This window comes from Pollicipes pollicipes, unplaced genomic scaffold (assembly GCF_011947565.3).
Source record: "Pollicipes pollicipes isolate AB1234 unplaced genomic scaffold, Ppol_2.1 Scaffold_6052;HRSCAF=7182_pilon_pilon_pilon, whole genome shotgun sequence".
Taxonomy (NCBI): domain Eukaryota; kingdom Metazoa; phylum Arthropoda; class Thecostraca; order Pollicipedomorpha; family Pollicipedidae; genus Pollicipes; species Pollicipes pollicipes.
In genome coordinates, this window is record NW_023596805.1 from 13,623,004 (window position 1) to 13,635,394 (window position 12,391).

The following is a 12,391-nucleotide window of genomic DNA, read 5'->3' on the forward strand; positions in this document are numbered from 1 at the left end:
CAGGGATTGCATGAAATCCGTGCTTGGTCCGAAAATGGAGCCCAACCACGTTGCTTATATCCTCAACGAACGCCGCGCGGCGATGGTAGAACAACCTTCCACGGACCGGACGGATACGCTCTCCTATGTACTAAGCCAAACGCAGAGCACATGTGAATTCTGACCGGACCAATGAAGTTCTGCGTCTGGACCAATCCAATCTGACCTCCTGACGCTCTGCGTTTGGACCAATCGAGAGCACATGTGACTTGATACGCTGCATGGCTGGGGATCAGCTGTTATCAAATCCAGAGGCACACGGGACGTAGCTGCTCCCCCCCCCCCCCTGATCGAGCACGTTGGTCTGCACCACTCTGTCACATCTATTGTTGGGTATGTCTGTCATACTCAAGTCACATGTACTCTGTAGTAAGCCGATGCGGACTACATGTAACTTGATACCCCGCATGGTTGGGGGACCAACTGCTTTCAAATTCAGAGGCACACGAGACAGCTGCCCCTCCTGATCGAGCACGTCGGTCTGCGCTGGTCGGTGCGCACCAGCGACTGCTGTCGTGCGTCTGGATTGGCCCAGATGTTCCAGACGTTCTACGTCATTATTTTGTTACGAATAGCTTTTTTTAGAATACCTCGCGACATAGCTTGTCTTCGATGGGGGTAATGTGAGGTACACCATTTGCTATTTTATTTTTTGTGGTAGGTGATCTGGATGGCAACGCTGGTGAATTACTGAGCTCTATGATTGCAATTAGCCCGAGGGATATCTTTTGTTTTAAGCATGCACGATAGGCACTGTGCTGCGGGGTGGCCTGGGTCGTGATGAAATGAACAGCTGGCATCAGTCCTGTGCTGCGCTTTTTGTTAACGTTCTTGCGCGTTTCGAGCGTGAGCGGATGAAAACACAAGGTGCCAGAATGCAGTGTCCAACTGTCCTCAACGTGCCGGCTCAGGACACGTGAGACAAAGTCCTTGCTCCATTCCAGTGTTCGACGCCATTGGAAAGCTTCCCGACGGCGTACTGGCGGGGAATACCAACACCCTCGGCTCGTTCGACGGTGCCTGAGCGTCGACGTGACCCTGAACGCGACCAAGTACCCCGACGTGCCCGCCCGGGGCACTTCGTGGGTCGGTACGTTCCCGTCACCGTTAAGCCGAACCGGAGCGCCTTAGAAGACCCGTCTGAGGACGACGGTGGAATCGTCGCCGTCGCCATCCTGCCCAGCGTCGGCAAGGCTACCGGTGTCATCGGCATGTGCGTGCCGTCCAGTTGCTCTGGCGATGACGTGGTGCGCGGGCTACAGCTGCTGCTCGGCAGAAAGGTGTCAGTGTCGGCGCTCCAGTCGACGACGTCGGAGGATTCTGTGGAGTTCACTCCGCCGGACAGGGCCGTCATCACCATCATGGTTCTGTTCGGCGGTCTCATGGTGGCGGGCACCTGCCTGGACCTGCACTACAGGGGCTGTACCCGTCGCCTGATGGCGATGCTGCAGCTGAAGCCGTGCGCATGCGTGCCCGGCGCCGATCCCCCGGCCGGCCAGCAGGGAGACGCGTCAAACCCAGCCGCCGAGGGCAGCGCTTGGACGTCCTCAGCAGGCTCTGCTCGCCTTCTCAGTGTACAGCAACACTCGGAAGCTGTTGGACACGACGCCACGGGAGGGGACGCTCGCCTGTCTACACAGCATCCGGTTCTTCTCCATGACTTGGGTGTTCTCTAGGTCACGCGGCTTTCGCTGCATTCTCCACTGACTACAGTCCCATGGCTGCGTTTAAATGGGGCAGAATCCTTTGTTTGAGGTTGTATTGAACTCTTTGCTGAGCGTGGACACATTCTTTTGCTGTCAGGTTAGTACTGGCCTACAGTTTTCTGTAACGCTCATCAGAAAACCGGGAAGCTCAACTTGCCCATGCTCTACATACATCGCTCCCTTGCGACTGACAGTGCCATACGCTTTCATCATAGCCATCACCGCCACACTGTTTTTGCACCTTGGTAGCGGCCCGCTTTGGAGCTTCGCGAAAGTCCCGCAGTCCCGGTGCCAGGAGAGCTGGCGGAAAAACCTCCTCTACGCTCAGAACCTCGTGGACCACAAGCGGGGGGTGTCTGGGCCCGACCTGGTACCTCGACCTCGCCGTCGACGTGCAGCTGTTCGCGTTCTCGCCGCTGGTGCTCCTGCCTCTGGTGTGGCGGCCTGTGCTCGTGTGCTCTGGCTGTGCGCCGTCACCGTCGGGTTCCTGGTGCTCCGCGTGGCGATCTGGGCCGGCGATGACGCGTGGCGATCGCCGGCGATCGTGGCGATCTGGACCGGCGGTGATCTCCCGCCGCTGCAGTTCCACTTCAGGTCGGAACGCAGTGACCTATGGGCTCGTAACTACAAGTACCCGTGGATGCGCTGCACGGTGTGGCTGGTAGGCATCGGGCTCGGCTTCCTCCTGCACAAGCTGCGCGGCAGACGAGTCACGCTGAGGCCGTGGCAGTATCTGCCCGGCTGGATCGCCGCCTTCGCCGTCGGCATCTCCGTCGTGTACGGCATGTACGGCTACCAGATGCCCTGGGACCCGACGCCGAGCAAGGCCGTGGCCGTGGCGTACGGCGGCCTGCACCGACTGGCCTGGGGCCTCGCCGTCTCCTGGGTCATCTTCGCCTGCGTCACCGGCTACGGCGGCGTCATCAACACGTTCCTCTCGCACCCGGGCTTTGTGCCCCTTAGTCGGCTCACCTACGCCGGATATTTGATACATGGCGACGTCCTGTTCTTTGGAATATACTCACACAAAAGCTTGATCTACTATGACGAAGTGCGGCTGGTTTATTGGATACCGTCGCAAATGTTGGTTACCTTTGCTTTTGCTTATCTTTTTTCTTTGTCCTTGGAGGCTCCTTTCGACAATATCGAAAGATTATGTTTAAAAAATGTTCCCCAAAAAAAAAAGAAAACCTCAAACCCACACCAATGCCGTTCCAACGCTCATAACCACCGTCATCGCTCCCAAGAAGTCGTTCAGGAAACGGAGCTTACGCTGATATGAGAACCATGTGATCCGGTCAGTATGTGTGCGAGGTCATGAAAACCTGAGAAATTGTTTATATGTTACTCTGGAAGTGAATAAACCATCCACATCCTCGTGGTTTTCGGTAGTTATCCGAACGTCTCATAGTTTGCTTATGGCACGTCTAACACACCGACTGTTGCGATGTGCGTTTGTGTTTTTGATTTGCAGTTCCAGGGCATTACAGGTTTTCTTTTTCTGGGGACCACTTACAGCCCCCTTCAATGCCTGAGCGACTTGACGGAAGCATCCGCAGAGCGGGAGACTGATAGGGACATTTAAGAATACATTTACAAACCGAAGAACGTAAAGGATCAGTTAAAACCAAAGAAATGAAGATCTATTTAAGCAAGAATTACAATAAACCAAGGAAAAAGTACGTCGTACCAGACGGGATGTAATGGCTACCATGACTAGCTAGAGCTGCCACGACCAAAACGGCGGAAAAGAGACAACCAAGTGTCGAGCCAGAGCTCGGCACGGGGGACGCCCGGCCCGGCAGCGTGACAGAGCCGCGGTCCTGTTCACATGATGCCTGGTGAAGAGGTTTTTCCCGTTCACTCACGGCCCTGGCTTACATTTTTCAATACTGGACACCGTGTTCAATACAAGTCACCGTGGGATGTCGGTGCCGGGATGCTGCGGTCTTTTACGCTTCAATACAAGTCACCGTGGGATGTCGGGTGCCGGGATGCTGCGGTCTTTACGCTTCAGTACAAGTCACCGTGGGGTGTCGGGAAGAACGGATCCACCCTTTTTAGAAAAAGGCCTGAGTGATCTTGCACGTGGTATTTTAAAAGCCTCACCATTTCCGTCAGGGCTTTTTTCTGGTTCTAAACACCACCCAGCATCCAATCAGGTTTATTGATGTTTACACATTGTGACATCAAACACGGCGGCTCACAACAGGACATGTAACAAGCAGGCTTGTGCGGTCACGTGGGACCCATTCGATTTACGGACGGTCATGCCGTACATGATAGATGAAGTTGTTTATTTGGAACCACATTAGTTCGCATTAAAGTTGTAGCAAACGTTCAAGTACTCTTCCAATGCTTCGCCAAGAGCAGAAACGTTTACAAACAGCCCGTTGCCCTCCCACGGAACAACGCTTTCCTCTAAGAGCGGCGGGGCACTACTGACGTTGTCCACTATCCTGCCAGTGGCGCGCTGGGACCGCCCACCAACGAAGACGAGGCCGCATCTGTCGCCAGCGACAGCCGCTTCTCGAACGACCGCTGCAGCCGCAGAATGTCGTCGGTTTTGCACACGATGCCGCCGCCTGTACCGCTCGTTCGAGTCCATGGCCGACATGGACTTGGACCGGACCCGGGCGGCCCCCTGCGGCTTGCCCAGCTGCACGCTCGGGCTGCGCTCGCTGTGGCACTGGATGGTGACGCGACGAGACCGTTCGCTCAGCACGCTCACCGGCGGCGCGTCCAGCCTCCGCAGCAGGCAGCGCACGCGGCCGGCGGCCGGCAGGCGCTGAGCCGCATTTGTCAACCCAACAGTCGCACCGCCGGCGCCGACAGGTTCCCGTTACTCAGGTCGGACACCACCAGCTCGGCGGCGTGCTGACGCAGTTGAGGTTTGCAGCCGCGCCGCTGGGCGTCGCTGTGCCGCCGGTCGCCAGTGCCGGACCCGGCCGTCGCGCGCCTCGGGGCGCAGCAGCGCCGGCATCGGCCGGTACTCGAGGATGTCGCTGTGGCGCGGTGTGCGGCGGCGGCTTTCCGACCGCCTGCCGGAGGCGACCGTGACGTCACACTCAAGCCAGCAGGCGTGCTGAACACGACGGCACGCTTGCGTGTGCGCGGGGAGGCCGCCAGAGCCGGCGGCTGCGGTGCGCCTGGACCGGGCCCATGCCAGACGACCGCCGCCGGCTCCGGCTGCGAGGTCCTCCTACCGACGCCGGCCGCCATCGCCAGCAAGCTGCCGGCCGGCGGCGCGTCGCGCTCGCAGCTCCAGCTGTTCTTCCTCCGGCTGCTGGCAGCGGGCGGGCTAGCGAGGCGACCGTGCGCCGGCGGTGATCCCGCTGCTCCACAGCCGAGCCATCCGCAGCGCAGCGGGCGGCCGGAGGCTCGACCCGGCCCGGCGGCGCGGCGCCGCCCGCTGCGGACACGACGGCCCCGGCTGGGGCGGTGACTCGCAGGTGGTGCTGCCGGCTCCGCCTCAGCCAGCTCCACGACGATGCGGGGCGGCTCCAGGCGACGCCAGCGCGCCCTCGTGGCGCGCGGCGGCCCGGTGGGCCGCGGTGTCGGCGGGAAGGAGACGTGGCGGGTGGGGCCGCTCAGGGCGGTGCTGTCGCGCAGGCCCGACGCTCCCATCACGACAGCTGACTAGGGGGCGCCGGTCCTTGCGCTGTTCGGGTGACAAACAAGCTTCTGCCAGACCTCGCCGCCTTACAGGAACTCAGCGTAGCTTGCTGTGCTCTGCAGAGCGCAGTGGCCCTTTCTCGGCGGGCAGACAGGCGGCGGGGCCTCGCCGCTGTACGCAGCAGCCGATGGCGAGCCTCGTCGTTGTGCGCAGCAGCCGATGGTGAGCTCTGCAGCTGTGAGCAGCAGCTGATGGCGAGCCCTGCCGCCGTGCGCAGCAGCCGATGGCGAGTTTCGTCGCTGTGAACAGCAGCCGATGGTGAGCCCTGTCGCTGTGCACAGCAGCCGATGGCGAGCCTCGCCGCTGCGCGCAGCAGCCGATGGTGAGCTCTGCAGCTGTGAGCAGCAGCCGATGGCGAGGCCTCCGCCGCTGGTGGGGAGGCTCAGTCAGGCTCAGTCCGCTCGGCCCGGTGGCGGTCGGTGGACGTGCAGACTGATCTGGAACGAACGGGGACGCTCAGTCAGCAGACTGCTGGCCACCATGGTCAACAATTCGCCTCATACCAGACCCATGCTCGGCTCCGATGCGTCAGCCATGCCCTGTGAGCCGCAGCATTTTCGGAAAAGTTGCAAGTCAATCGATTCTGTCTTAAACAAATTTAATCTGAATCATGTTTGATCCTCTTGTCTTAAGGCTAAATAAAGCCATTCATTTTTCGACTTCTCTGTTAAAATTTTCCCACGCCTGAATGAATTTATTGGCATAGACGGAGATATCCTAGCAGACCTCTGACCTTTGCTGGCATGTACGGACATGTCCTTCCAAACCTTACCAGCACAGCGCTCATGAATGGTGTTTGACTGTTATGACCTTTTATACGGGACAAGAAGTATCTGTACATCAGCTAGGTACGCAAAAAGACATCTGAGCCAAGACCTATGTAATTACTTTTGAACCTTTCAAGTCGGTTTGATAGATAACCATTTCTACGTTATTGATTTTTAGACACAAAAAGTTTGATGGCTTGATGTATAGTTTTTTTTTGTGTCCCGTTGAGGTAGCGTCACTTGCTGCTGATTGACATTTTAGCAAAGTATCGATAAAAATGGAGATATTTAATCAGGTCGATGTCTGGGTTTTGTGTATTTGTTAGTTAATGTGCATTAACTGAGGGTGTAAAAATGTTATCGATAAATGCTGTCTAAATGAGGTTGCACTGTTTCCTTTGGTAACTGAACTTGGCTCATCCCGACAGTCAAATTGCCAATCTTCCTCAGCGTCTCTGCTGAATCCGCTGACTTTCACATGCATTTAAGTCACCAAAATTGCCTTGTCATGCCTGGTACCAAATCTGCTAAAAAGCTTACTCCAGTCTCACATTGTAGGGGTATATTCAACGCACATGTGGACATGTCTGTTTCGCACAGAGCCTCACCTGTCTCAACAAGCATTCCAAAAACCGGTTCTGGAGCCGCCCCCAGATCATATAGAGTTTAATTTATGTCGGGTGGTTTCACACTGATGATTAGGTGAAAGCCACTGGGCTTCAGCACAACGTCTCAAACGATTTTCAATGCAGCCGAAAAACCTACCGTAGTTTATTTGGTATCTGCATGGCAAAGGGCATAACGTCTGCGCTCCACGTCTCAGAGACTTTAAACTTATCATGCTTTGGCTTATGATTCCATGTGTAAGATTACACTGCTTGATGAAGGCTGGGAAAAAGAGCAAGCAAAACATAAGAGCTGCTCGCTCATTCTCTTTCCCTCTGTGCCTCCTCTGATTGTTTTGCTCCTCCACCGGCCACCACTGACTGCACCTCCGTTGTCGGCCATCGGCGGTGTGCGCTAGAGGCCCGGGGCGCGCCCCACCCGCGGCCACCACGCAATAACGTGACTCCGATTGACCCTGGGCAAACACGGCCGCGGAAGATCAGTCCTGAAAGGGGAGGGGCGGACGGGAGCCAGCGCGCCACTCAGCTGTCACTGACGTCACCGCTGGCCCGGCTCAAATGGGGCCGCCCGCGGGGTGGCACACGCTGTCCTGATTTAAACTCTCGGAACGGGCGCGTCCAGCCACTCGGATTCAGGCGGGTGGCGGCCACCGGGGTGGCACACGCTGTCCTGATTTAAACTCTCGGAACGGGCGCGTCCAGCCACTCGGAGTCAGGCGGGTGGCGGCCACCGGGGTGGCACACGCTGTTCTGATTTAAACTCTCGGAACGGACGCGTTCAGCCACTCGGAGTCAGGCGGGTGGCGGCCACCGGGGTGGCACACGCTGTTCTGATTTAAACTCTCGGAACGGACGCGTTCAGCCACTCGGAGTCAGGCGGGTGGCGGCCACCGGGGTGGCACACGTGTTCTGATTTAAACTCTCGGAACGGACGCGTTCAGCCACTCGGAGTCAGGCGGGTGGCGGCCACCGGGGTGGCACACGCTGTCCTGATTTAAACTCTCGGAACGGGCGCGTCCAGCCACTCGGATTCAGGCGGGTGGCGGCCACGACACTGGTGTACTGTCACGGAGTGCTCGGCGGTTAGCGTGTGTAGACGGTGGTGTACCGCCACGGAGTGCGACGGTCAGTGTGTGTAGACGGTGGTGTACTGCCGTGGAGTGCCCGACGGTCAGCATGTGTAGACGGTGGTGTACCGCCACGGAGTGCCCGACGGTCAGCATGTGTAGACGGTGGTGTACTGCCGTGGAGTGCCCGACGGTCAGCATGTGTAGACGGTGGTGTACTGCCATTGAGTGCCCGACGGTCAGCGTGGTAGACGGTGGTGTACTGCCGTGGAGTGCCCGACGGTCAGCATGTGTGTAGACGGTGGTGTACCGCCACGGAGTGCCCGACGGTCAGCATGTGTAGACGGTGGTGTACTGCCGTGGAGTGCCCGACGGTCAGCATGTGTAGACGGTGGTGTACCGCCACGGAGTGCCCGACGGTCAGCATGTGTAGACGGTGGTGTACCGCCACGGAGTGCCCGACGGTCAGTGTGTGTAGACGGTGGTGTACCGCCACGGAGTGCCCGACAGTCAGCATGTGTAGACGGTGGTGTACTGCCGTGGAGTGCCCGACGGTCAGCATGTGTAGACGGTGGTGTACTGCCGTTGAGTGCCCAGCGGTTCTGACCTGTGCTACGATGCTCGGAGTCAGAGTCGGGACGCGTTTTGATGTGGGCTGAGCGTGTTGGAAGCGCTGTGTTGAAAGCGCTGCAGCGCCTGTTAGGCTATGACATCGCACAGCGTCCTCTCGTCAGGAGACTGACCAGGCGCCTTCGGAACACGTTTTACGAAGGCCGCTCAGTTGGCTTGTAGAGTACGGCACCTGCAAGCATCTTGTGACGTGCATCTTGGTGTGAGAGGAAAATACGTTTAATCATCATTTCATACGCAAAATGGCACACTTTCGCCTGCTTCTAGCTGGTATCCCATCCATGAAAGACCAGAATCGCGACGGAAAATGTCATCATCAATAAGGCGTCCATTTTCCAAGGCTGAACGGACATCAGTCGTCAAACTCTATCGCGGAGTATAACAAAATACACCAGCACTCGTCTTCTACATCTGGCAATGGTGACCCAGGTACGTCACGGCGGTGAACGGCCGGCGGCGATGATGCGTGGAGAGGCTGGTGATTATCGCGGGGCTCGCTGGTCGGTGACGCGCGATCCGGCAGACACACCGACCGCACCGTACCGGCGTGGCCCGCCGGCGCGGAAGGCGTGCGGTACCGGGGGGGGGGGGAGGGGGGGTCATGGGGATGCAGGTGGACACTGGAACGTCCTCTGAATTTTTGGTATTTTGTGCATGCATATATGCGCATATTCAAGGCTTCCTACAAATGGGTGAAAATGACCCCGGCATGGGTCCGAGCCTTTGATAAATTTTAAGGAATTATATAGTGTTAATATATTCAGGCACACATATATATATATATATATATATATATATATATATATATATATATATATATATATATATATATATATATAAGACGTAACGAGCGCCAAACGTAATCCCGGCCGCTCGGTTCCTCGGATCCCGGGATCCACCATGTCCGTTCCACGTAATACGGGGACCACGTAATACGGGTCCCAAACGTAATATATATATATATATATATATATATATATATATATATATGGACGTATAAGAGATACAGACATAATAAGGCAAATTAAGCATCATTTCATATACTATACAATATATACAATTATTGCATATTATACGTCCCCCAACATGCCTCACTATACAGAGCATAGTAAGACAAACGAAATATTAGGGATAGATTCAATTTAACTGAAAATTCGTGGTTGGGATTAACAGAGACCATCGATTCCTCTATAATTCTGCGATCCACAATCCATCAGGCAGCCTGGCCGCGCGAGGAGGTGGAATACTCCGATGCACCATATGGACCATCTCAAGCTGATGGCATACGCTCGCTGTCTGTTCCCATAGATTAGTTTAATAGCGCACCGAAGCACCGCGGTCGCCCAGCTCTGCGAGCGCCAAACGTAATCCCGGCCGCTCGGTTCCTCGGATCCCGGGATCCACCATGTCCGTTCCTCGGATCCCAGGATCTACCACGTTGGTTCCTCGGATCCCGGGATCCACCACGTCCGTTCCTCGGATCCCGGGATCCACCACGTCCGTTCCTCGGATCCCGGGATCCACCACGTTCGTTCCTTGGATCCCGGGATCCACCACGTCCGTTCCTCGGATCCCGGGGTCCACCACGTCTGTTCTTCGTATCCTGGGATCCACGACGTCCGTTCCTCGGATCCCGGGATCCACCACGTCCGTTCCTCGGATCCCGGGATCCACCACGTCCGTTCCTCGGATCCCGGGATCCACCACGTTCGTTCCTCGGATCCCGGGATCCACCGCGTCCGTTCCTCGGATCCCGGGATCCAACACGTCCGTTCCTCGGATCCAGGGGTCCGCCACGTTCGTTCATCGGATCCCGGGATCCAACACATCCGTTCCTCGGATCCCGGGGTCCACCACGTCTGTTCTTCGTATCCCGGGATCCACCACGTTCCTTCCTCGGATCCCGGGATCCACCGCGTCCGTTCCTCGGATCCCGGTATCGACCTATCACCCGAGTACCATCGCCAGCTGCGAGCGGAGCATGCCACACCGGTCATGATTCCAGATAAATTGCCCGCGAAGATAAATCGTACGGCCACATATTAATTATTCATGTCCATGAGCTTCAGTGGTTTCGCCGCCATTGCCGATGTAAAAAGGAGGGGAGATCTCTCCCACTCTATGTACCGATCTCAGACCTGAATCCCCCCCCTCCCCCCCCCCGCCCCCCCACTCCTCGGCTGTGGGTCAAGTTGACTCCACTAAGGCCTTTCCGAAATAAATTCCGAACGTTGCGGTGTAACGGCAGCAAATTTGTACAACACTACACATTGAATAGTCGATCCTTTTGTGCATGAAATATATCTTAATTTCATCCTGAAGTTTCCTGATCTGAGGCAGGTCAGCGCCAGCCCATGGTTGCCAGCGAAGATAATTTTTATGGAGCTGTTTCAAGCTGATGCGACAACGGAGTGTTAAAGTAAGGCATATCATTTGAGAGGGTTTCTTTGGCAATGAGACAATTGAAAGTACCACAAAGTAACTAATTCCATTGACCTGAATGAATTGTGCTAGATCAACATGCTGTTTGGGGAATATGCTAATTGCGACAAATTTTGACGCTGATTTTGCTAGATAAACGTTTTGTTTGGGAAATATGTTATTTACGACAAATTTTAACGCTGATTTTAAAAGCGAAGTTATGTATTCAAATGTTCTTGCAAAATTTGGTAATGTTTACCTTATAACGGTCACAAGAGGTCACTGAATTCATATTATCACGACTCACATTCGCCTAAAAACGGATCCGGATTAAAAGCTGGTTGCTTGGGCAAGTCCGATAGCACTTTCTGCGGGTTTCGAGTTTTTTCATCGTCTGGCCTTATTCGACATAAAGGTCACGACCTAGCACCTAAAAATTTAACACAAATGGTTTTGCATGAGGCCCTATCTACCCTGTGAATTTTGGCTATTTGTTGTGAGCTATTTGCTTTTTTTGAATTTGGTGTCTCCAGCTATTCAGGTTGCATATCTCAGTGGTCAAAATGATTTCTCGTTTCCTCGTTCGATAGTGTCGTATTCAACCGGCCACACAGGCGCGTGTCAATATGCGTGTATGCCCTAAAAACTTCGTCTTCTGAGGCTGGTCTTTTGGGCCCGGTTAGACGGTTCAGAAAACATTTGGCAATAGATGTGCTGCATTTCATAATGCATGTCTCGCGCAGAACCGATAATCAGAAAGGTAAATAATCCATGGATATGGATTCTGATAATCAAGGGACAATCAGAATTTAAATCAGTCAGCGTGGTAATTCACCAGGTAGGTGTAGCGCGCATTCCTATTTGTACGTCTATGACTTAGCGTGACCTTGAACCCATGTGTTGCCTTGAACTTATTAGCGCCTTCTTTCGTAACACCAGCTCCGCTTCCGTGGCGTCAGCCCCGGACTCTCGTGATATCAGCTCTGGACCCTCGTGACACGCAGCTCTGGACTCTCGTGACGCCAGCTCGGACCCTCGTGAACACCAGCTCCGGATCCCGTGACCACCTCCGGACTCTCGTGACACCAGCTGGACTCCGTGACAACCTCCGGTGACGCCAGCTCCGGACTCTCGTGACACCAGCTCCGGACTCTCGTGACACCAGCTCTGGACTCCCGTGACACCACCTCCGGTGACGCCAGCTCCGGACTCTCGTGACACCAGCTCCGGACTCTCGTGACACCAGCTCTGGACTCCCGTGACACACTCCGGTGACGCCAGCTCCGGACTCTCGTGACACCGCTCCGGACTCTCGTGACACCAGCTCTGGATTCCCGTGACACCACCTCGGTGACGCCAGCTCCGGACTCTCGTGATACCGCTCCGGACTCTCTTGACACCAGCTCCGACTCTTAACACCACTCTAGATTCCCGTGAACCATCTGGACTCTTGACACTG

The 12,391-nt window shown here is 55.7% G+C and overlaps 1 protein-coding gene across 1 annotated transcript in view; it reads left to right on the forward strand.

Moving 5' to 3' along the window:
• Positions 1-1,250: 1,250 nt before the first annotated feature.
• Positions 1,251-12,391, forward strand: part of LOC119104269 (nose resistant to fluoxetine protein 6-like) — a 21,502-nt gene continuing 10,361 nt past the window's right edge. Inside the window, exons 1-3 of the mRNA XM_037227965.1 lie at positions 1,251-1,498; positions 2,092-2,179; positions 2,329-2,740. Coding sequence (XP_037083860.1) covers positions 1,251-1,498; positions 2,092-2,179; positions 2,329-2,740 — 748 coding nt within the window. The remainder of the gene's footprint in view (positions 1,499-2,091; positions 2,180-2,328; positions 2,741-12,391) is intronic.